The following is a 23,772-nucleotide window of genomic DNA, read 5'->3' on the forward strand; positions in this document are numbered from 1 at the left end:
TACCTAAGTCATCTAAATCTTAGCTATATACATTCCTGTAAGTTGCTTTATTTCTCACTGGGTTAAAAAAGTGCTTGTTATTTCACACAAGAAAATGCAAATTTAATAGTCTAAAGTTTGTGTTCAATAAAACATAAAATTGGAAAGAACTAGAGGAAATGAGAGTAAGAGTGTATGAATGGGCATTTTAACTCTTCATGGAAAACACCGTTATAGGGATTCCACGGTGGTGCAGTGGTTGAGCACTGGGTTGCGAAGCTGCCCGCAGCATTTGAGGCACCAGTTCGATCCCCGGCTGCTCCCTGGCCACCGAGGAGGGTCCCACATGGCACGCAGACCTCTCCTGCCGCCCGCTGCTCCCCTCAGCAGTGTACTTCGGTCCTTCTGCCTGCTCTGCTCCCCGCTCTGGCTCTGGTGAATTCTCTCACCCTCCCGCGCTTCTGACTGTACCCAGTGCTTGCATAAAAAATAAATAAATAAATAAATAAATCTTAAAAAACAAAACAAAAAACACTTGTTATAGTTAAAAAAAATTCCAGTAATTTAAATCTGTAAGACTTTCACGAGTTAAACAGTGTCAAACACAAAATCAAGATGTTTTTGTGTTAGCTGAATACATGTTCTCAGAGTTGAGAATGATAAAATGAACTAGTAAGTATTTTTGTTGGATTTAGTCTTGGAAAACTGGAATGTATTATAACAAGGAAGATTAGAGAAAAAAAAAACCAATTTATCATACTTTGATTTTGATCCCAGTTTTCTTCTCTGAACTTCTTCCCTCTGTCATTTTGTCTTTCATTGATCTAAGTTCTAAGTCAGAAGATAGATTAATCTTTAAAGGAAAATTTTGGGAAAAACTAAATGCACAGAAAAGTGAGAAATAATAAATCATACATTTAAAATAATTAAAAGTAAAACGTAGATATTTGAACAAAACTGCTTAACATTCAGTTGAATTAGTTTTTAATATTGTAGTAATACTGAAAATCAGTTTTTTAGTGAGTTAAATATTTTTTTAAATCTTTTTAAAAAAGATTTATTATTTTTATTTTTATTTATACAAGAACTGGGGTACAGGCCAGAGGCATGGGAGGGTGAGAGGATTCGCCAGAGACAGAGTGGGGAGCAGAACAGGCAGACGGACTGAAGACACTGCTGAGGGGAGCAGTGGGTGAGACAGGAGATGTCTGCCGCACCATGTGTGGGAATCTCCCCGGCCAGCCGGTAATCAAACCTGTGCTGCAGAGGCTGCGGACAGCTTCATAGCGCTGCACTCAACCCACTGCACCACTGGGGAGGCCCAGTGAGTTAAATATTTTACATTGAATCTGTATATTGTATTTGGTATTATGGCACTGCTATAATGGTCATCTTACCCAAAGCAATACATAGATTCAACGCAATCCCTCTCAAAATTTCAATGGCAACATTCTTCAAAGAAACAGAACAAACATTACTAAAATTTATACGGTACCACAAAAGAAAATAAATAGCTAAAGTAATCCCAACAATGAAGTGAGGAGGTATTATACGGTCAGATTTCAAACTATACTACAAAGCTATAGTAATCAAAACAGTATGATTTGTGTCTTCAGGGACTCAACTCCAAAGGCAAGGCAAACAAAAGCAAAATAACTGAGAGTACATTAAAATTAGAAACTTCTGCACATAAAAGTGCTATCACTAAAACCCTATCAAATAGGAGAAAATATTTGCTTATCATATATTTGACAAGGGGCTAATACCCAAGAGCCACAAAAAACTCATACAACTTGATAAAAAACAGAAAATTCAATCAAAAAATGGGACTGCTGCATTTTATTTCAAATATCTTAAAGCAACTGTATTACACAGTGAAGTTGTAAACTAGTTTATTATTCTAAAACAGTGCTTTTCTGATGGTCCAGAGGAATCAAATTTTTGAGGCAATAATTTTTTGAAAAAAAACAAAACAAAACAAAACAACTGAATAGCTGCTGTTCAATTAACCCAAAATAAATTTTTCTTTTGTCTTCCTATAACTACACATTTTCATAGCTGATGCACACTGAAAATCTTGCAATCCCATCCCAAAGAAGCAGTGTTCTCTAAACAAACTTGACTACAGAATATACCTGCTAACACCTCCAAGTTACATTCCATAAAGCACATTTTGGGAGGTGCTGTTGTACATATATACATTTTATTCATCAGAATACTTTGGTAACTGAGACTTTTATACATTAAGAAAATAAAAATTGCATTACTTATAATAACCCAAAATACTGAAAAAATTGCAAATGCTCTTGAACATGAAAGATGAGAATAAGACAAATCATACCAGGTATAACTTACAAATCATACCAGGTATAACTTACTTGAAACATACCAGGTATAACTTACTTACATATCCTACATATTAAAACCTTTATTTACTAGACCATATAAATAACTGAATTACTTGTGAAATATATTCATTCTCTAATGAAGAGTTTCCATTTGTACTTTAAACTTTGCTGTATTATATCATGGTAAACATAAATAGAAATCATAATTGAGTATAGGATGCATAGAAGGGGAAAAAAAAACCACAGGCACTATTCTTACCTGTGATTCTCTTTAAGAAATGTGACATCAGACCGGGAAGTATGTTTAGGTAAAGAGGAAAAAAGGGCATCAACTTTCATAACAAGATCACTCATGCTAGACGAAAAAGATAAACAATGTGTGAGTTTTTTGGGATGAGAAAAATTCTGTATTCATATAACAATTAATGCTTCAAGAAAAGGAAATTTAATTTAAAATAACTCCAATACAAATTTTTATACAAATGATTTTCCTTCTAAACTTGTCAGTAAGTAGAATTTGTCAGTTTAAAATAGGTGTCTGCAGAAAAACTAATTCAACTCATCAATCAGTTCAGTAAAGTGGCAGGATACAAAATCAACACACAAAAGTCAGTAGCCTTCCTATACACAAACAATAAATCTGAAGAAGAAGAAATAAAAAAAAATCCCTTTTATTATCGAAACAAAAAAAAAATAAAATATTTGCGAATAAATCTAACAAAAAAGGTAAAGGACCTATACAAAGAAAACTATAAAACACTGTTAAAAGAAATAGAAGAAGACACAAAGAAATGGAAAGACATCCCCTGCTCATAGGTTGGAAGAATAAACATTATTAAAATGGCCATCCTACCAAAAGCAATATACAGATTCAATGCTATTCCAATCAAAATTTCAATGTCATTCTTCAAAGAAATAGAACAATTATTGATGAAATTCATATGGAATCACAAAAAACCCCGAATAGCCAAAGCTCTCCTGAAAAAAAAAAAAAAAAGGGAATGGAGGTATCACATTCCCAGACTTCAAACTATACTACAAAGCCATAATCATCAAAACTGCATGGTATTGGAACAAGAACAGACATACAGACCAATGGAATCTAACAGAAAATCCAGAAATAAACCCACAGATTTATGGTCAACTAATCTTTGACAAAGGAGCAAAGACTATGCATTGGAGCAAAGAAAGTTTGTTCAATAAATGGTGCTGGGAAAACTGGGTCGCTACATGCAAAAGAATGAAGCTTGACCACTACCTCACACCATACACAAAAATCAACTCAAAATGGATTAAAGAACTAGACATAAGACCTGAAACCATAAAATACATAGAAGGAAATATAGGCGAAACACTACATGATATTCACATCAAAGACATCTTTACAGACACATCACCCAAAGCAGTGATAGTGAAGGCAAAGATAAACAGCTGGGACTACATCAAATTAAAGAACTTCTGCACAGCAAAAGAGACAATAACAAAACAAAGAGAAACCCCACCAACTGGGAGAACATTTTTGCACCCAACACTAATGATAAAGTATTGATCACAAAAATCTGCAAAGAGCTGATGAGACTCAACACAAACAAAGAAAATAATCCAGTCAAAAAATGGGCAGAAGAGCTAAAAAGAAACTTCTCTGAAGAGGAAATGCAAATGGCCAACAGGCATATGAAAAAATGTTCAACATCACTTGTCATCAGGGAAATGCAAATCAAAACTACCATGAGATACCATCTTACACCAGTGAGAATGGCACATATTAAAAAAACTAGCAACAACAAATGTTGGCGAGGGTGTGGAGAAAAAGGAACTCTTCTGCACTGTTGGTGGGAGTGCAAACTGGTCCAACCACTATGGAGAGCTGTGTGGAGATTTCTGGACCTACTAAACATAGAGCTTCCACAGGATCCAGCAATTCCACTCCTAGGTACTTACCCAAAGTGCCGCGGACCAGCACAGAGGTGCAGCACCAAAGGACACAGAAACATCAATTCCATAGAGCACCTGCATCCCTATGTTTATAGCAGCACTGTTTACAATAGCTAAGCTTTGAAAACAACCCAAATGCCCAAAAATAGATGACTGGATCAAGAAGATGTGGTACATATATTCCATGGAATATTACTCAGCATTCAAAAAAGATAAACACATGCAATTTGCAGCAACATGGATGGCGCTGGAAGGGATCATGCTCAGTGAAATAAGCCAGAAAGAAGAAAAATACCGGATGGTCTCACTCATAGCAGGAATCTAGAAAACTTAAATAAGGGACCAGGAAAATGAATAACTATAAGAAAGTGAAAATCAAAATCAACAAAAAACTATGAACCAGAGACACTCTATGGGGGCTAGGGGGCGGGAGAGGAGGGATTGGGGTCAAAATAAGGGGGTTGTAATTGTATGGGGAATATAAAAATAAAATTTATTATTAAAAAATAAAATAAAATAGGTGTCTGTTGCTTTTAAAATAATTTTTTTTCCTTCTCAATGATCCATCTTTTTTTTAAAAAAAGATGTATTTATTTATCCATACCAGAGCTGGGGTATAGGCCAGAGGTGCAGGAAGGTGAGAGGATTCACCAGAGACAAAGTGGGGAGCAGAACAGGCAGACTAACTGAAACACATTGCTGAGGGAAACAGCAGGCGAAACAAAAGAGGTCTGCCCTGCCATGTGGGTTAGCTCCCTCGTCAAGGATCGAATTCATGCTGCAGTAGCTGTCTACAGCTTCATAGTGCTGAGACTCAACCCTTTGCCCCACCAGGGAGGCCCCAATGATACCATCTTTAAACATGTGTTTTCAACATAGTTAACCAATTCTTGCACAGCATGATAAGAACATATACCTTTAACTTATGGTCAGATTAAAATGATCATCAATTTATTTAATTACAAAACAACTTGCTTAGCATTATTTGCATGCATACCATTAAGACTATTAAAGCAGACATGGCTAGAGTTAAACATACAGGTTTCTGTTGTTTTGGTGGTGGTTTTATTTTGAAATGCAGCTTTAAGGTAGCTAAAATGGCTTTCCAAACTCAGAATTACAAATTACATATAACTTTTTACTGAAAACATTTTTTATTGAAATATAATTGATATGTAACATTGTATATAGTTGAGGTGTATGTAGTAATACATTTACACAGGTGTTGTATATATTACATATACCTATCTTTTTTGGTGGTGGAACAACTAAGATCTAGTTTTCTTTTAGCAATTTTGAAGTTTATAATACAGCACTTATATCTATAATGATCTAATGTCTATGGCATTCGATTCTCAAGACTTATTTATCTAGTAGTTACAAGTCTGTATCTTTTCACCTCTCAGTTCTCCTGTACGCCAGCCTCTGGTTATCATCACTCTGCACTTTATACTTGACCCAAATGAGGTTTAAAAAATCAGCTCTGAAATGCTAACATTTTCATTACAAAATTCAACAATTACTGAATTAAATGCTTTTCAACATATATTGGACCTAAATTATTTCTATATATTGTTTTTATTTTAAAGTCTGCTTAGTTTTATTCCATTTCAAAATAGCTGAACTTATTATTTAATTCTTATTATAATTTTGTCAGTTTTTGTTTTAATATTTTAATATGAGAATCATGCACACAACTTTTAGGAAAATGGTTACTTCCTAGGGAAGAAGGATAGTGGGGTAGATGGTAAAAAATCAAAGAGTAAGATCAAAATAAATAAAATATTAACCTCTGCTGCTTGGTGGGGTTGAATAAATGGGTCTCTTCTGTTATTCCTTTACTCTTTGTATGTCTTTTATTCTATCTTCACTTGTGTATGTATTTGAAAGATTTTTCTAATCTTAAAAAAAAGGAGATGCAAAACAGCAAAACCCCAAAAGAACTGTTCTTACAATTTTAAATACTTACTTCTTTGAGTTCATGTCCATATTTTCAACAATTCCTTTAATTTTCTCTACTGATTTAGTAAAGGTTATTTTTTCCAATAAATAGAAATCTTCTGCATAGAAATTTTCATCCAAAGGTCCTACAAACTTAAAATAAAAGTACCTATATTATCATATAACTACATTATATATATTATCAACTACATTATCCTAGAAGGTACCAGTTTGGAACAAATTATCTCATCAAATAAATATTTACTTAATTAAAAACTAATTAGAGATTAAACAGATGGAACTATGGCACTAATCCCACCAAAGGAAACAAGAAGAAAAAAAATTTTCTCACTTTGATATTACAAATAACCATTGTGTAAACACCAAAGTCAAAGTGATGAAAAAGTAACTAATTATTTCTATTTGTAAGTTTCACTTTTTTAAAAAGATTTATTTATTTATTTATTTACTTATTTATTATTTATTATTTTATACAAGCACTGGGTACAGTCAGAAGCGCGGGAAGGTGAGAGAATTCACCAGAGCCAGAGCAGGGAGCAGAGCAGGCAGAAGGACCGAAGTACACTGCTGAGGGGAGCAGCGGGCGGCAGGAGAGGTCTGCGCGCCATGTGGAACCCTCCTCTGGTGGCTGGGGAGCAGCCGGGGATCGAACTGGCGCTGCAGAGGCTGCGGGCAGCTTTGAAACCCAGCGCTCAACCACTGCGCCACCGGGGAGGCCCTGTAAGTTTCACTTTTAAACATACTTTCAAATACCAAAGTATGAAAATACTTATCTGTATTTTGCAGATCTTTTGATTTCAATTTTCTTTCCTATTCACCTATAAATTGTAGTCTATACTATGTAAATACACAAGCAAGGCCTAAAAGCAAAAATCAAAAAATGAATCACAGTTACTTATTAATGCCAACCAACCTTCCTCTGAGGTATAAACGGCTTTGAGCACAGCAAGGTCATGTAAGTTAGCTTTAAACCAGTAACTGCAAAGGGCGAAGTTGTCAAATTGTCATATACCTAAATTTCTCAGGATGGATATCCTGTAACAACCCTACCATTAGCATTTCCTCTCAAAAATAACACATGACATCATCATAACATGATGAACACAACTTATGATGCAGAAGGTGAGACTGACATATTCTTATTTATTTATTTATTTATTTATTTATAGAGGCATGTTTGTTTATTTATTTATTTATTTATTATATTTGTTTGTTTGTTTTGTTTATACATGCACTGGGTATAGTCAGAAGCGCGGGAAGGTGAGAGAATTCACCAGAGCCAGAGCGGGGAGCAGAGCAGGCAGAAGGACCGAAGGACACTGCTGAGGGGAGCAGCGGGCGGCAGGAGAGGTCTGCGCACCATGTGGGATCCTCCTCCGGTGGCCGGGGAGCAGCCGGGGATCGAACCGGCGCCGCAGAGGCTGCGGGCAGCTTCGCAACCCAGCGCCCAACCGCTGCGTCACCGGGGAGGCCCGAGACTGACATATTCTTATGCACTACACAATTATACTTAATGACAAAATTGTTTGTCAAACACAGTATTTTTTTTCTTGTTTAGAAGACCAGAATTAAATGGTTGCAGCAAATTTCCTCACTTTCCTTTTATCTGCTTCTGCAATTAATATTTTCTCAAAATTAATGAAGTTTAGTTCTTGTTCACAGGAAAGGTGGTATTAGCTGGAATGTTGGCACTACACCTAAATAAATGTTTCACCTTAAACATGAAACATGAACTCTTAAAAAATACCAAAATAGGGCTCAATAATACCAAATTATATATTCCATCACCTTTAGACTTAGACTTATTATAATTTTAAAGCTGTTTTTTGGATTATGAGTAGGACAGGCATGGAAAAAGTTAAATTTTATCTATGGTACCTCTAGAGACTTGAGCAGTTTTGTTAATAATTTCAAGAAATAATATCTCAAATAATTTTTGAAGGAAGTACCAAGATTGGTTGTCTGTACTCATTAAATTCACCAGAGAACCAACTCGACTGCACATACACAAGGTCCAATGTATGCTGGATAAACAAGTGTCTCAAAGCTACCAAAAGTTGAATATTTCGATAATATTTGTGAAATAAAGTAACTTCAACAACATAAATTAGGCACATAATGTCCAATTTGAGGAAAGGAACATTAAACTTGAAAATCAGTACGATAAACCTTTCTGGTGCTTGCATCTTTTTTTACAACTTGGAAATGTGACTTTTCAGTTATACAGAATAAGTGATGAAACAGAAATTAAATTATCTCCTTTGTCAGTTCATTAAAATGTTAGAAAACTATTAGAACATTCACCCACAACTGAGCTTTCTACATTTGTGATAGTTTCATCAACTGAGCTGAATGTATACTCTCGCTGAGGGTAACACAAATGTATTCACTATTTCTCATGACAGTGATCAAACAGTTAAAGAAAAAACAGGAATTATTATTTACTGAAAAGTTACCTGTGCTTGGAGTTGTTCTATGTGTTTTACGTATGAAAGTTATTTAATCTGACAGCTCTTTAAAATAGACTTTTACCATTCCTATTGTCTAATGAAAAAACTAAGTCTCACAGAGTTGATATAATTAATGATGGAACTGGAATATGAATCCAAGTTTGTCTCATTTTTCAACAAAAACCTCACTTATGTTTCCTACTCTTTGCTACTCCATGTCTTTCAGCAGTGTGAAATGTGATAAAAAAAAATATGTGCTTATAGCAACAGCAGTGAAATTTTATTTAATATTCAAGATGTGTAAATTTTTCATTCTTTAGCTTATCAGTAAGAAAGTATGAGATAATCACTGCACCTCAATTTTGATTATTTATAAAGAATTTTAATTTTGAACATGTTCCAACTTTAATGTAAAATCTGATCAGGTTCAGAATGAAGATTGACTCTGAAATATCAGGACTATTTCAGCATTAAACTGGTTCAATTATAACTATCTGCACAACTGCTGTCATTATTGTGTTTGATTACATTATTCTGAGGCAGACTAACAAGCTAAGTATTAGAGTTTAAACTACAGTGTTTATTTTCTTACATATTATACTTTTCTATTCAAATTACAGTTCTACATACACAAGGATAATCAAGATATCAATTTCCTATTAGTCATCATAAAGAGGGGACATAATTGCATACCTATGTCTGTTACTGAACATAATCAAACATAAAGAAAAGCCACGAGAAGCCAAAGCTATCACAATGTACTCTTTACATCTACTAAAACAGCAGTTCTCATTTGCAGTTTTGTAAAAAGCCCTAAATTCTTTGTTCTCATGTTTGTTATACTTATGTTAGAACAAGGTAAAAGCGATCCTCACAGGCACACTCCTTTGTGGATTTAATGTTATCACCCATGTGGGAAGGCAGTGGTGAAGGAACCACAGTGTGCCCTGAATGGACAAGTCAGCGCCCAGTTTATTTATGTGGAGACCCGCCTGGTATGTCCAGTACTTGAGCACCATCCTCTGTGTGTGTTGCATTCAGAGTGACAGAAAAAAGTTTGAGATCTGCTGTATCATAGTGTCATTGAAAATGTGAGCAAGTGCTTTTCTACTTACTTTCCCATTGCTGACGACACCGATTTCTCCAGGACTCAATTTAAGTACATCTTGACAGAACAACTGGTGAGTTCGGAAAATATTCACTCCAATAGTATTGTATTTTTTCTCAAAAGCACTCTTATCCACCCCCTAAAGTATAAGTTAAAGATGATAAAACTATATAACAAGAGAACAGTGAGTATACTACATCATCTTAACAAAACCTATTTTAATTAATGTATTAATATAAAAGTGAAAATTAAAACATTTGCAAGTCTGGTTACAAGCAGATAAAGTGTATTCATTCTTTGAGAATTTCAGGTGGGTTACTGGTAAGTAAAATGCTAGTGAGCATCAATTTAAATAAAATTTAACATTAAGAAAATGAAATGTTTTTTAATTACAAACCACAATTTTGGTGTACTGAGTGGGGGAAAAAAGTGCTTAAAAAAAGGAATGACCATACCATGATCTCAATACCATAAAACTAATTTAGTAATAGTGAACTCACATTCTAAAAAATGTAACTCTTCGTCAGAGTCAAAAAATTTGTGGACGCTCACAGAAAATAAAACACCAACAGGTGGCTTACATTTTCGTATTAAGACATAATTCTCCGTATCAGTACTTATCAAGCTTTAATGCGCATACAAATTACCTAGGTGCCTGATAAGAATGTAAAATCCACTTCAGCAGAACCAGAGTGGGGCTTTAAATTTCTAACAAGCTCCCTAGGGCTCCTGTGCTGGCAGAAATGCTGCCCCTGCGATGTCTAGTGTGGTGGCCACAGATGCTTATTGGCAGGAAATCGCTGAGCTTGCTGTGATAGTGTGGTGATTGTTCAATAGTGTTGATGTTTGAATAATACTATTCTTTTCTTTGGACGTTGTTGTGTTCCTGAACCTGGTATATTCTCACAGACTTTCTACGGCTTGATTTCTCATTTCATTCTGAGCTCTGCTCAAAGGCAAACTTGTAGAGATCACTTCACTGACTACTGCAGCTAAAAGAACATTCATACCCCAAACTCTCTACTCTCTGACATGTCTTCAATCACTTCTCCAATACCAACACTTTGTCCTCCCCACTACACTGCAAGCGCCACTGGAGCAGGGGCTCGATCTGCCTTCTTCACAACCTTACCTCCACCGCTAGAGGAAAATCAATAAATATTTAATAGATTAATGAATCTTTATTCTAGAAGATCATTTTCTACGTCTAGCATTTCCCTGTACTGGACTTCTTCAGTGAAACACCTGGTGATTATTTCCATGATCCTTTCACTCTCATTTCTTCACATAAGTACACACCCTAACTAGGATGTCATCAACTTTATGGATCATGAAGTAGTAGTTGAAACATACGAGACTCTATTTGTTAAATGCCTCTATGCAAAGCCACATCACTTATTATTCACAATTAAACATGCTGATAGTTTTCAGTAGCACAGTATCTCCAAGTACACCAACTTATACTTTAGAAATATGCTACAGATAATCAGTTATTATTTCAAATAGCTACTGACCTCAGTAAGGAATGTTTTAATTTTATCTCCAGAGTAAACAGCTCTCGCAGTTTCTTCCTTTGACAGCTTCCTGAGAAAGTTTTTCAAAAAGCTGTTTTCCTGTGTAAGAAAAGCTGCCAAAATTCCTCTGGAAATAGCTGTGTTCTCTTCATTTATTTTTGATGTAGGGTTATAAATAACCCCCAACCGACTATGAGCACTGGCTTTCTGCAAAACACAAACATAGGTGAAAAAGATCAGTATCCTACATATCTTTTCACATTTGAATTTCTTCCTTTCGAATCAAGTTCTTCACTTCACCATAAGTATCTTTCACCGTCAAAGCTGACTACTGAATGTGGTATATCACTGAATTAGCCAAAAGCAATCATTTTAGTAATGCTAATTTAATTTGCCTCACCTCTTCATATGACTCTTTTGTAATGCAATACTTTTTTTGAACCTCTTTAGGTGTGTATGAGATAACACACATAAAAAATACACAAAACAAATTTTAACTAATAAAGTACCATTCCAGTCAAGAAATAGGGCATTGTCAGCAACCCAAAGGATTCTCTCATATCATACCAATTTTAATACATTTGAATTTTTATAGAGACAACCACTGTCCTGTCATATGTGGTAACAACATTCTTGCTTTTCTATTTTCCCAACTAAGTTTATATTATTAAACATTTATTTCAAATATGTACTCTATTTCAAATGTAATCATTCAATACACATTCTTTTGTGCTTGTTTTCCACTCAATGTAATGCTTGTGACGTTCATCAACACTGTTTTGCACCATGATATGAACAGACTCTCTTTACTGATGCTGAACCTTAACATGTGATTTCTGTAGCAAGATCATTAAAGATACTGTAGTTTCTACCTACATCTCTTTACCACTCATTCCAGGAGATACAACTGTCATGTTGTAAGGAGACTAAAGCAGCACTAAAAAGAGGCCTATGTGGCAATGGAATGAAGTATCCAATTAATAGTAACTGGAAAACTGAGGCTTCCTGCCAAGAGCCATCTTAGGTGATCCTCCAGCTTCCCTCAAGCTTTCAGATGACTGTAGCCAATCATGACTGCATCCCTACAAAACCTCAAGCCTCAACCCTTTAGCAAAGTCACTCCTGAATTCACAAAACCCAGAAACTGTGAGAAAATAAATGTTTATCGTTTGAAGTCACTAAGTGATGGGATAATTTGTTACATAGTACTAGATTTACACTTAGCTAACACAAAACAATTTCATGCAATTTTGCTTATGTTTCTTAGGTATTTTTATCTAGACAGACTTACACCTTCCCTTAGAAATACAGACGTTTGTAAAAGAACCCTTTTAAGTAAATATAGAAATGTATCTTATAGAAATATGTAAGTTTGTAATTACTTAGTAACAAGAAATTAAGGTTGACTTATGGCTTAAAATATTCTTTAGTAAGAAAAATGGAGTTTTATTCTTAGAGAATGAAAATGCTGCCAAATGTGATGAAAAATTGTTCTTACAGTTGGTAAAATGTTGATGTGGGTCACTGAGGTTTCTGTTGGGTCACTGAATTTATGGTATGATCTAGAACCATTCACTTTAACAGCCATTTTTTAAAAAAGATTTATTTATTTATGCATACAAGAGCTGGGGTACAGGCCAGAGATGCAGGGGGTTGAGAGGATTCACGAGAGACAGAGTGGGGAGCAGAACAGGCAGATCTACTGAAATGCACTGCTGAGGGGAACAGCGGGCATGACAGGAGAGGTCTGCTTCACCATGTGGGTTGCTCCCTGGCTGGCTGGGGATCGAACTCATGTTGCAGAGGCTGCGGACTGCTTCATAGTGTGGTGCTTAACACCTTGTGCCACCAGGGAGGCCATAACAGCCACTTATAACCATTATGTCTGAGTCCTCTTTGGTTGCTACAGCAAATACTAGAGACTGGATGCTTTATTAGCAACAGAAATTTATTTCTCACAGTTCTGAAGTCTGGAAGTCTGAGATCACAGTGCCAGCATAGTGAGGTTGTCGTGAGGGCCCTTAACCAAGTGTAGACTGCCAATAAGACCTATCCGCACATGATAGAAATAAAATGAGCTAGTTTGTAAACCTCTTCTTAAAAGTCCCATTCAAGAGGACTTTACCCTGATGACTTAGTTATCTCCCCCAAAGGCACCAAATCCAAATACCATCATCACATTGGGGATTATAATCAAACATATGAATTTTAGGGAGGCATAAACATTCAGTCCATAGTCAATAGCTAACATGTATGCCCAATAGCAAGGGTTAGGAGAGAATACATAGGTCAGAAATCAGGGGAGACAAATAGGGTTTTCTTTTGCTGCACCAAAAGTTACCTGTTTTACATGGAGACTGAATTTGAATTTGTCTTAATTATCTTTAGCACCTTATTCTAACCAAGTAAAGGTAATTAAAACAATAACATGGAGAAGAATAAAGATTTAACACAAGTTCTTTACACTGCTTTCTCAAAATTATGACAAATTAATATTTTCATAAAAAGAATATCTAGGGCCTCCCTGGTGGCGCAGCGGTTGAGCGCTGGGCTGCGAAGCTGCCCGCAGCCTCTGCAGCACCGGTTCGATCCCTGGCTGCCGAACGAGGGTCCCACATGGCCCGCAGACCTCTCCTGCCGCCTGCTGCTCCCCTCAGCAGTGTACCTCGTCACTCTGCCTGTTCTGCTCCCCGCTCTGGCTCTGGTGAATTCTCTCACCCTCCCACGCTTCTGACTGTACCCAGTGATTGTATAAATAAATAAATAAATAAATCTTTAAAAAAAAAAAAAGAATATCTAGATACTCACCATATGCTTTAATGCATTAAAAAGCAGTTTTCTCCCAGATGGTTTGTCAAAATCAGCAATAATCCAGAGAGTAACTGGAGAAATTATGCTGTCATCTGAAGTTTAAATAGTTTAGTCAAATTAATTCTTTTAAAACTCAAACTAAAAGGCACGAAGTGTTTTCAGTTAACAAGCTACTTAAAATTTTAAAATCAATCTTTCTGAAAATAAGTATTACTAAAAATTATACATACTCACAGAACAACAAACACAAAAATGCTTCAAAGGTCAAGTAATTCATTATATACGCTTTTGTAAACTCAGACACTGAAAACAAAGAACAGCCCCATAAGGACTTGTCTGCAGGACACATTTACCTGTAGATAAAATGTGCCTATCATGGTTCTAGGGTTGGCAAGCAAGACTTCCGGCTATATTTGTAAAAAAAAGTTGGTACTTACATCCCTCCCATATTCAAAACTAGATATAATCAACTTATTAGTGGATACTAAAAACAACCGTATTTTATTAGTTTATGATTCATTTACTTCAAAATGTCTAGCTGTCATTAACTTGCTCTAATTCATTGCTGTAATTCATTTCATTCTAGTTTTTCTTCGGAAAAACTAGAAAATTTAGAAGCTGGAGCAAGAAACAATTAACTCTGAAATCACAGTTAAGTGGGTATTACACCTGAAATTGTATCTGCCTGGTCATCATTAAAAACTGTAGAAAAATTGTCCTTTGGATTACATGACCCACATAAAACAATTGTAAAAAATTTGCTATACCAAAAACTTACTACTGAATAGATGTTGAAGTTATTACAAAATCAGTAATATCTGACTATACAAAAACTGACATTGGTTAATGAAAGAAGTAACAAAGGAAAACACTGATTTACTTGTAACCTTTAGAAACCACTTACAAGAATGAGGCAATAGCACAATCTTTTCAAAGAAAGGGAGGACCTCCCTGGTGGCCTGTGGGTTAAGGCTCAGAGCTCTCACCTTTGTGGTCTGAGTTTGATCCCCAGCCAGGGAGCTAACCCATATATAATGTAGCAGATCTCTCCTGTCTTGCCCACTGCTCCCTGTTGCAGTGTATTTCAGTAAATGTGCCTGTTCTGCTCCCCACTCTGTCTTTGGTGAACCTTCTCACCCCCCCATACCTCTGGCCTACACCCCAGTTCTTCTATGCAAAAAAAAAAATTAAAGAATTCTGATGCCCTTCTTAATGTCAGGATTTTACCACCATCACAGCTAGTAAACTGAGAAATATTTCTCAAGTGCTAATTTTCTCACAACTCTATTACCCTTTTACACATTTACACAAAAGCAAATAAAAGGAATTTGTTTCTCAGTACTTATTTAATTGCAAAGCAATTAACCAAGGGGCACCCACTATTCTGATGCCCAAAGGCAATGTTCAGAATATAACTCAGAACCTGATAAATGCTTCTCTCTCTTCTTTTGATTCCCAATTTCTCTGTCTCTTTTACCAATCACTTGAAACATTTATGCCCTCAGCCTGCCCTAACATGGAACTATATCTTATTGTTGGATTTCTTACAGACAGATCACTTTATCTCATCTTATATCACCCTCATTGTTAGAAGGTTACTGTTTGCTATACTGAAAAAAATAAGCTTTCTTTTATCTTTTATTTATTGGCACACATTTTTTTCTCTAGAGCAAAGCAGCTCAAACAAAACAAAGCAATCGACACCCAACCAACTCTAGTGGTCTTCATCTATTTGGAGAGTTCATTGTGCCCTCACAAGCCTGCAGACTATGCCATCCAGGTTAAATTCTTATATCCAAATATGTTTCTGTCATGGTCCTCTACTTGGGACCAAACCTTTAGATGCTGTTTGATCAGTGTGCAGAACTATTCTCCATTGATCCAGGAATTACACATGTATCCATGCACCATAAGATCAGATTACATAGTCCTGAAAGAACTTTATTGCTTTCTTTAAAAGGTAAAAAATGGAATAAGGGCAAAAAACATCATGAACTCTTCAGCACATATGATTAGCTAGGGCAGGAGGCATCATGTTCTTAACACAAGGCTTAAAGTCTTAACAAGTTATAAACTCTCAAATTGAAAAACTAGGTCTCTAATCAAGTATCAATGAATGAAAAAATATTATGCAAGCACCCTACTAAAAACCACAAGTTTTTGCTACTTTAGGAATAATTTCAGAAGAATAAAATATGCTTATTACCTTCTTGAGTTAAATAATGCAGGTTCTTTGCAATTACAGCACTCTTATCTTGTGAATCCAAGAAAAAGAAAGTAGAGAAATCTTCCACATCGGCAGTTACTGAAAATTTTCATATTAAATGTTCATTAACAAATTAACAAAACATTCACAACTCAGAATTAACATTGTAGAAAAATATATGGGAGGATTATTTTACCTGATGTAGATATTAAATTAAGGTACTGCCATTTAGCAGGCAAAATCAAAGGATTTATGCGGGGTACAACATTATCCTTCTCCATAAGGAAATCAATTGCCCTTGTTTTATCATTTAATGTACCCTAAAATAGCAAAAATGGTTATTTAGGTAATATAGATAACTTACATGCTATGTTTTAACGTTATGTGGAGAATATGTTTAAAGGCTACTTAATCTAAAATTTACAATTTATACTTTAGGATTCTTCAAATTTTCCTCTAAGAAATCTGAATTTTCATTACATTTAAGAAATTTTTAGATGTAAATTACACACAGAAAATTTATATAATTACTTTTTAAAATCACTTCTAAATGATCAATATGGAATTTTTAAAAAATTAACTTGATATTAAAAGATTTTTAATATAAAAATCCTTTATAAATATCATTCATCATATATTTTCTCATAAATCTTACCTACCATAATAACGTCCCTCTGTAAATATACTGTAGCATCTATCATTTTGTGAAGAACAGCCATTTCTAGTTCTTCAGCATTCAGTTCTTCATGGTTAAAGAGTTCACCATTGTAAAGAGCTTGAGGCAAAGGACCCAGGCCAGTCATTTTATAAAAATTTGCTCCTGCCTATTCAATCAAAAAATACCAGACAGTAGAAGAGAATAAATGGCTGGCTGAAAAAGAAACACACAACAAATGCACAGTGCCACATTTTTGTATGCAGTACAAAAAATGTTAATTTTGCTGATTTCTGCCCTTTCCAAACATTACAAAAAGGATTACTCACAGAGTGAGAATCAGGAAATGTCCTGGAAAGAGGCAGAGAGTACACAGTTTAGGTTTTGTGGGCCCATCTCTGCTGTAACTTTTCAACTGATGTCATAGCCCAAAAGCAGCCACACACAACAGGATGACAGAACATGCCTATGTCCTCAAATGAGCATATGTACAAAACTAGGTGGTGGGAAAGTTACATGTGGCCCAGTGTTTGTAGTTTTCTGACATTGGAAATAGGAGTGTAACACTTTTTTTTAAATGCACTTACCTGCATAAGAGACTCACTTATCCCTGTATTGATTTGTTTAATAAACATTTATTGAATTTATGCCACCAGCATTAGGCTAGACCTGTGAATATAGAGCTGAAAATATTTTCTCAAGGAGTTCACAAACACAGAAACAAAATGGAGGCAGGTACAGCTTTATGGGAGCCCAGAAAAGAAGTTCAGACTAGGCTTGAGTCTGGGGAGGAAGAGTTGGGAGAAGGCCTCCGTCAGAGAGTGACACTGACAGTCTTAAAGGATGAGTAAAATTTGCTAGGCAGATAAAGTGGAGAAAAACACTTTGGAAAAGAGACAACAGAGATTCATATAAAGGAAAAAAAAAGGTAAATCAACCAGGAGAAAACTTTTTACTCTCAAATAAGAATTCTTAATATCACCATTATGTATCTATCACTCAGGCTTAAGAGAAAAGGTATTTGCAGAAGTGTTGGTCTTTAAGGAAGGCAAGGTCTGAATAGAAATTGTGCTCTACCATTTAGTAGCAAGCAAAGAAACCATTTTTATTAAACAAAGAGAACAGGAAAGAATAAACACACAATGCATAATATGTAAATGCAGAATTACTTCCAGCACTCAGCTGATGTTAAAAACCAAGTGGGGAGAACTTCTGCTTCCCAAAGTGGAAACAGACCCTTCTCTCCAAATCCCTGTGCTTCTCCTGCAGGAGCACACAGTCATCACAAGAAGTTTCTGATCCTTTCCACTCATGATTCAGAATTCCTGAAGAGTACTTGCAAAAATCAGAATTTTCTTTCTAAATTTGTGTGCCATAACTACCTTTATTAAAAGAGATGTCTGTTAGGCAAGTTGGGCCTAACAGAAAGCTCATTTTTGTTGCAATAATCATATAATTTTAAAAGTCTTCCTTCTGGGCCTCCATGGTGGCGTGGGGTTTAAAGTGTCAAGCTATCGCCAGCCACTGTGGCATGAGTTCCATCCCCAGACAGGAAGTAGACACACAAGGCGCAGCAGACCTCTCCTGTCTCATTGCTGCTCCCCTCAGCAGTGTATTTCAGTCAGTCCGCCTGTTCTGTTACCCACTCTGTCTCTGGTGAATCCTACCTACACCCCCTGCACCTCTGGCCTATACCCCAGTTCTTGTGTGCAAAAATAAATACAATAATATTTGCGGAAAAAAAGTCTTCCATCAAAAAGTCAGTAATAGCAATTTGAAGACTGCATACAACTTGGGTCACTTAAAAGTTCTAAAAAGGTTTCTTTACATCGTTTCTGAGGGTAACATCCAAATTATAAGCTAGTTACATTGAGATAATTTATTCATAGATTATAATAAAATTTCCTTGGATCATTATTTTGAAAATTTGCATTCAAACTTACCTTTCTTTCATTATCATACTTGGAATGTATTCCCAAAATATCCCAAATATCAGCATGAGGAAATTTATTTTGGAGGATACTCTTTACATTTTCCACAGTGAGTATATTTTGTTTCTTCACCTCTTCGTACATCTGTGGAAATTAAGTATAATTAATTTTCATCTTGCAACAATAAGTTTTACCTTTTCCCTTAGCATGTAAATTTATAAAATAAAGAACACATATTTTGTAAGTTTTAAGCATACTCTGTAAATATATATATCCAAACACCCCACATATACAAAGAGATTGTTTCAACCACACAACAGATCATCCAATAAAAGTGGTTGTGTGACTATTTCTTAGCTTTCACATTACATGTTTCTATTTTATTTTGATCAAACTAGATACTGTGATTCTTAATGGTTACCTTTATTTGAAAAAATATATATATAATGTTTTCAATGCAGTATTTCAAAAATGCATTAACTTCATTTCTGATTGCTCTTCAGTATTTTGATTAGATTTTCTCTGAACCACCGTTCCTCCCCTCCATGATCTAAATACACTTAGATAATTTAAGCTGTTGTTACTCCTTTATTGTTATGGTGTCACTTTTGCCTGTCCTATCGATGGACCAGGAAAAGGAACATTACGTGTCCTGGAGAAGCACAATGTCTCTCCCTCCCATTCCCATTTCCATCTGCTCCCCAGATACAGGGTCTTCTTGTTAGAGCTTACCATGCCTTTTTTCTTACCGAGGAAACATTGGCCACAACACTTTGATTTAGCTGAACAGGCTCACAATGCCTTGGTGTATGTTACCACCCAGCCCCACCATTCAAACACCCACAGCCCTCTGACCCTAGTCCACTGGGCTCCCTCCCTCGTTTCCACCAAATTATCCTAAATTAGTGAAGCTAAGTCAACTGGGGGACAAAGCACACTCCCAACAGAATGCTGGTTCAAAAATTTTACTTCCCTATGTATAAGATAAAAATATATGGGGGTGACAAGTAGACATAGTTTGAATAACCACCACCATTCTCACATTTCCAACCCCAGTGCATTCTAATATGTGCTTTCTAAGTATTTCTTCCTCATTTCCCCCTCTTCTTCCTCTAGTTGCTTAGCACAACTCACAGGCAATAGTGTATAGCTCAAAAGGTAAGTGGTTGACAAACATGTCATCACATGCAAATTAATGTCTAATGTGAAATGCTTACAGAGTTATCTCTATCAACAGAGATAACTAAGATAACTTAGAGATAACTTCAGAAGGTCTTCAAGATTCTTAGTTTTGAATATGATACTGGCCCTTTTACAACAATATAGTTGGAATTTCATAAAAGACCTAAGACTACCTAAATTCCTTAATCAAATCAGTAAAATTAACACACTGAGATAGAGTACTGATCCATATTCTAAATCACAATGTGTACTCTTAAGTCAGTGAAGTCTAAGGTAATTTCTATACCCTTAGGGCAGTGAATCAATGAGGTAGGTAGTGGTTTTCTTGGTAGTTACAGAAAATTACTAGGAAATTTATACCACTTTGGTAATTTCATACATAGGTTAAAGGACAATCATTCTGTGTTTGACAAGTCAAAAACCAATAGATACAAAGATGAATAAAAGTTATTTTTTATGTTATAACCTGAATTTAATAAAACAATATAGCACTTAATACATTTATATTTCCATGATGAATCATAACAGTTACAAAACCTCAATTATGAAATAATCTTATCTCTTATTCTTCTTTAATCTGGTTCTTATCAATTTCTGTCTATTTTTACAGTGTCTTTGTCAGACTCAGTACTGATCTTACCTTTCCACATGAATTTGCTCTCATGAAGTGACCTCCTCATTTGAAATTCTCTAGGAAGTGTCTAAATACTTTGTTATTTAGACTATTTAACTTCTCAATATATTTTTCTATTTATGATTTTATTTAAGAACTGGTTCAAGATTTCTTCTACAATGAATCATATTCTACTAATTTTTTCCCTCTAAATTTACATATATACAATTTAAATTCCTTTATTGGTTGGGTAAATTCACATATTTGGCAAAGCTTCAGTGGCCTAATTTAAAAAAGTAGGGAAAACAGTATGAACTGCAGTTGAGAGCTGCAAGAATCAAATTCATGGTATTAGTCCCTATGATAATTTTTATAAACTCTGAGATGTTACAATAAATAATTATAGTATTGCAAAAAAACCATACATACAAAAGAAATTATATGTACTGGATAAACTCACATGCACTATGGAAATAAATGCTTGTGATACATCCTGTTTCTCTGTAATATAGTTGAAAGCTCGCCAAAGAGCAACTCCCGCATCACTGGCTCCATCAACTTCATCATCTGTATTAACAATGAACACTAAACCAATTCTAGGAAAAGAAAATGAATAAGGAACAATGCAACTACCTTTTTAATCACAACAAAGCATTTTTAAAAAAACATTAGACTATAACATCCAAATGGAGGGAACATGTTAGTAAATGGTAGAAAAAGGAATATTATTATTTGAAAATGTTTGATTTGTAACATATACATCAAAATCTTCCCATTGATTAGATCCCTCCAAAATGTCAAATTCTCTCTAGTGGTGACATCATCAAATTATCCTTTTTTCCCTCCCCCAGAAATAAGGGTGCGAAGAAAGTGTACTCTTAACATGACCCAAGGGAAATGGATCTTTCTTTAAGTACCCAAAGTGATCAGATCATTTCTCAGGAAGGTAACAGGGCAAACAAGATTACTAAGCAGTTCTGATTAACAGTCTACCAAAAGGTATATGATGCTCAACACAACACACAGCTACACTGCATCACTGTTTTGAGTTTCACACTAACAGTCTGTAATATGTGAATATTCATGATATGATAATTTAATGTTGTAAATTGACAATTACCTAAGAGGAATTTTATGAAAATAGAAGAGCTTGGCAAGTTTTATAAAATCCAAGGCATATTCTTGAGCAGGATCAATAAACAGAACCTAAAAAAGAGTAGGTAGTCTCTGATCACTATTTTGTTTTAACACTTTAGAACTATGAAAATCAAGCTTAGTCTAGTTTCTGTAGCTAAAAGTATGAAATTCAAGGTACGATTTTTTTAGAAATTTAAGACTTTTGAGGAATATGTATAAGAAATTTCAGTTTATGAAGGATTTCTCAAAGCTGCATATCCAAATATAATAATACATGGAATTTAATATAAAATTACTTATTTTCTTTTTGAAGTACAACAAAGTAAATGTTTTTACAAGTGAAATACCTTAATTGTTGAATTTTTTAAATAGAAAGAAGATTAATTTTGATCAAAAATAAATAGAATTAACAAAATTATTCCTGGGAAATAAGATCCTCACTTCCTATGTTGAAAAAGAAAAATAAAGCACTGGGCATTTTTGCTACATTTCAAAGTTCTACAAAGTTGTTTAATATTGTAATAATGAACTAGCATGTTAAATTATAAAGCAGTATTTACAGTATTTATATATTATTCCCTGAAATGTAATAAACACATTAGTTTAGTCACTTGTTCTTTATAATACAGAAGAAAAGTTCAATCACAAATTCCTTTGAGAAAATATAAAAGTAACTCAATAACTTAACATTGGTATATAGTTGCATGAGGGCATTTTAACAAGGGGCAGATTATATGCTGCTGCTCATTTTGGGTAGTCAGTCTTGTCACCACCTCTCAAGCTTCCTGTATTAGGCAAATCCTTCCTTATTACTCACATGACTATCAAGAGCCAGGTAATCCAAAAAGAATGATATGTTTCAAAAAGAGGTATACAAAATATCAAAATATAAAACTCACCAAATTGTGAAAATTACGCCTTATGGAAGGTATACTCCCAGGGAATACCGGCTTCAAAAGTTCCTGGCAACTTGTGGGCCACGTAACATACATATGATCACTTTCTAAGTCATTAATCCACTAGAAAAGAATCCGGAAATCTGTAAAAGCTATATTAAGATGCTACATAAATCATTTTCAAAGTCAAATTTCACTATCAAATGCCAAGTGAAAATATACACAGGATTTTTAATATTTCTGATATAATATAGGAACGCAGCTGAAGTTCTTTACTTTAAAAAACAGATTCTGTGCAACACTTTTATACTGGCCTATTCAGGCTTCCTTTCAAAACAATTTTTCCCCATGTTTTTCATATGAAAAGATACAATTATATAAAAATCATGCTCAGTAATCCATTTAAAGCAAATAAATATTTACCTTAATTATCAACAGTATATGAGGCAATGAGAGCCCTCCACCTCCCTCTCAAATTTATAGGCTTGGACAAGAAAAATAAAATACCATATAAAAGTAAATTGTAAAGCCAGACCTTGGACATTCAATTCTAATCAAGATGGAACAATTTATATCAGACCATTGTTTCACTGCCTGAAGCAATGATAAAAGCGGGACGAAACATAAAGTCTATTGTTCAGAGGCATGGAGACGGGGGACGGGGGTCAGCTAACAATAAAGAACCAAGGATTTATAATCCTTCAAAGTAGGAGGCATAAGATCCACATTCACCTCAACTTTGTTGCTGGGGGTAGGTTCCAGGAAGAATGGTGTTCAAGCAGAAAGAAGTTAAAGTTCGAGCTGCCAAACTGGTGGGATTTGAGGGGCAGAAATCCAGGGGAGGAGAAAACTGGGGGGAAGAAACCAAAAATCTCCACATTCCTGTTAAGCCACTTGTTGACTAACAGCTGCCAAAAAGGCAGGAGAGACAGAGGCTAGGAGGCTGAAACTGCACCCATGTTATGGTATTGAGGAAACAGGCTGGAGTTCAAGGTGGAAACTTTGCTAAATGTACTTTCATTTGAGACCTAGGGTCAGACCTCAG

The 23,772-nt window shown here is 35.1% G+C and overlaps 1 protein-coding gene across 1 annotated transcript in view; it reads right to left on the reverse strand.

Moving 5' to 3' along the window:
• Nucleotides 1–23,772, reverse strand: part of UGGT2 (UDP-glucose glycoprotein glucosyltransferase 2) — a gene marked incomplete at both ends in the record, with an annotated part of 105,366 nt that overhangs the window by 37,712 nt on the left and 43,882 nt on the right. Inside the window, 12 exons of the mRNA XM_084234907.1 lie at nucleotides 2,587–2,682; nucleotides 6,232–6,356; nucleotides 9,790–9,921; nucleotides 11,297–11,503; nucleotides 14,105–14,199; nucleotides 16,314–16,412; nucleotides 16,510–16,633; nucleotides 16,973–17,137; nucleotides 18,912–19,043; nucleotides 21,155–21,290; nucleotides 21,815–21,900; nucleotides 22,731–22,850. Coding sequence (XP_084091033.1) covers nucleotides 2,587–2,682; nucleotides 6,232–6,356; nucleotides 9,790–9,921; nucleotides 11,297–11,503; nucleotides 14,105–14,199; nucleotides 16,314–16,412; nucleotides 16,510–16,633; nucleotides 16,973–17,137; nucleotides 18,912–19,043; nucleotides 21,155–21,290; nucleotides 21,815–21,900; nucleotides 22,731–22,850 — 1,517 coding nt within the window. The remainder of the gene's footprint in view (nucleotides 1–2,586; nucleotides 2,683–6,231; nucleotides 6,357–9,789; nucleotides 9,922–11,296; nucleotides 11,504–14,104; nucleotides 14,200–16,313; nucleotides 16,413–16,509; nucleotides 16,634–16,972; nucleotides 17,138–18,911; nucleotides 19,044–21,154; nucleotides 21,291–21,814; nucleotides 21,901–22,730; nucleotides 22,851–23,772) is intronic.

Source organism: Talpa europaea (genome assembly GCF_964194135.1).
Source record: "Talpa europaea genome assembly, chromosome: 6".
NCBI lineage: Eukaryota > Metazoa > Chordata > Mammalia > Eulipotyphla > Talpidae > Talpa > Talpa europaea.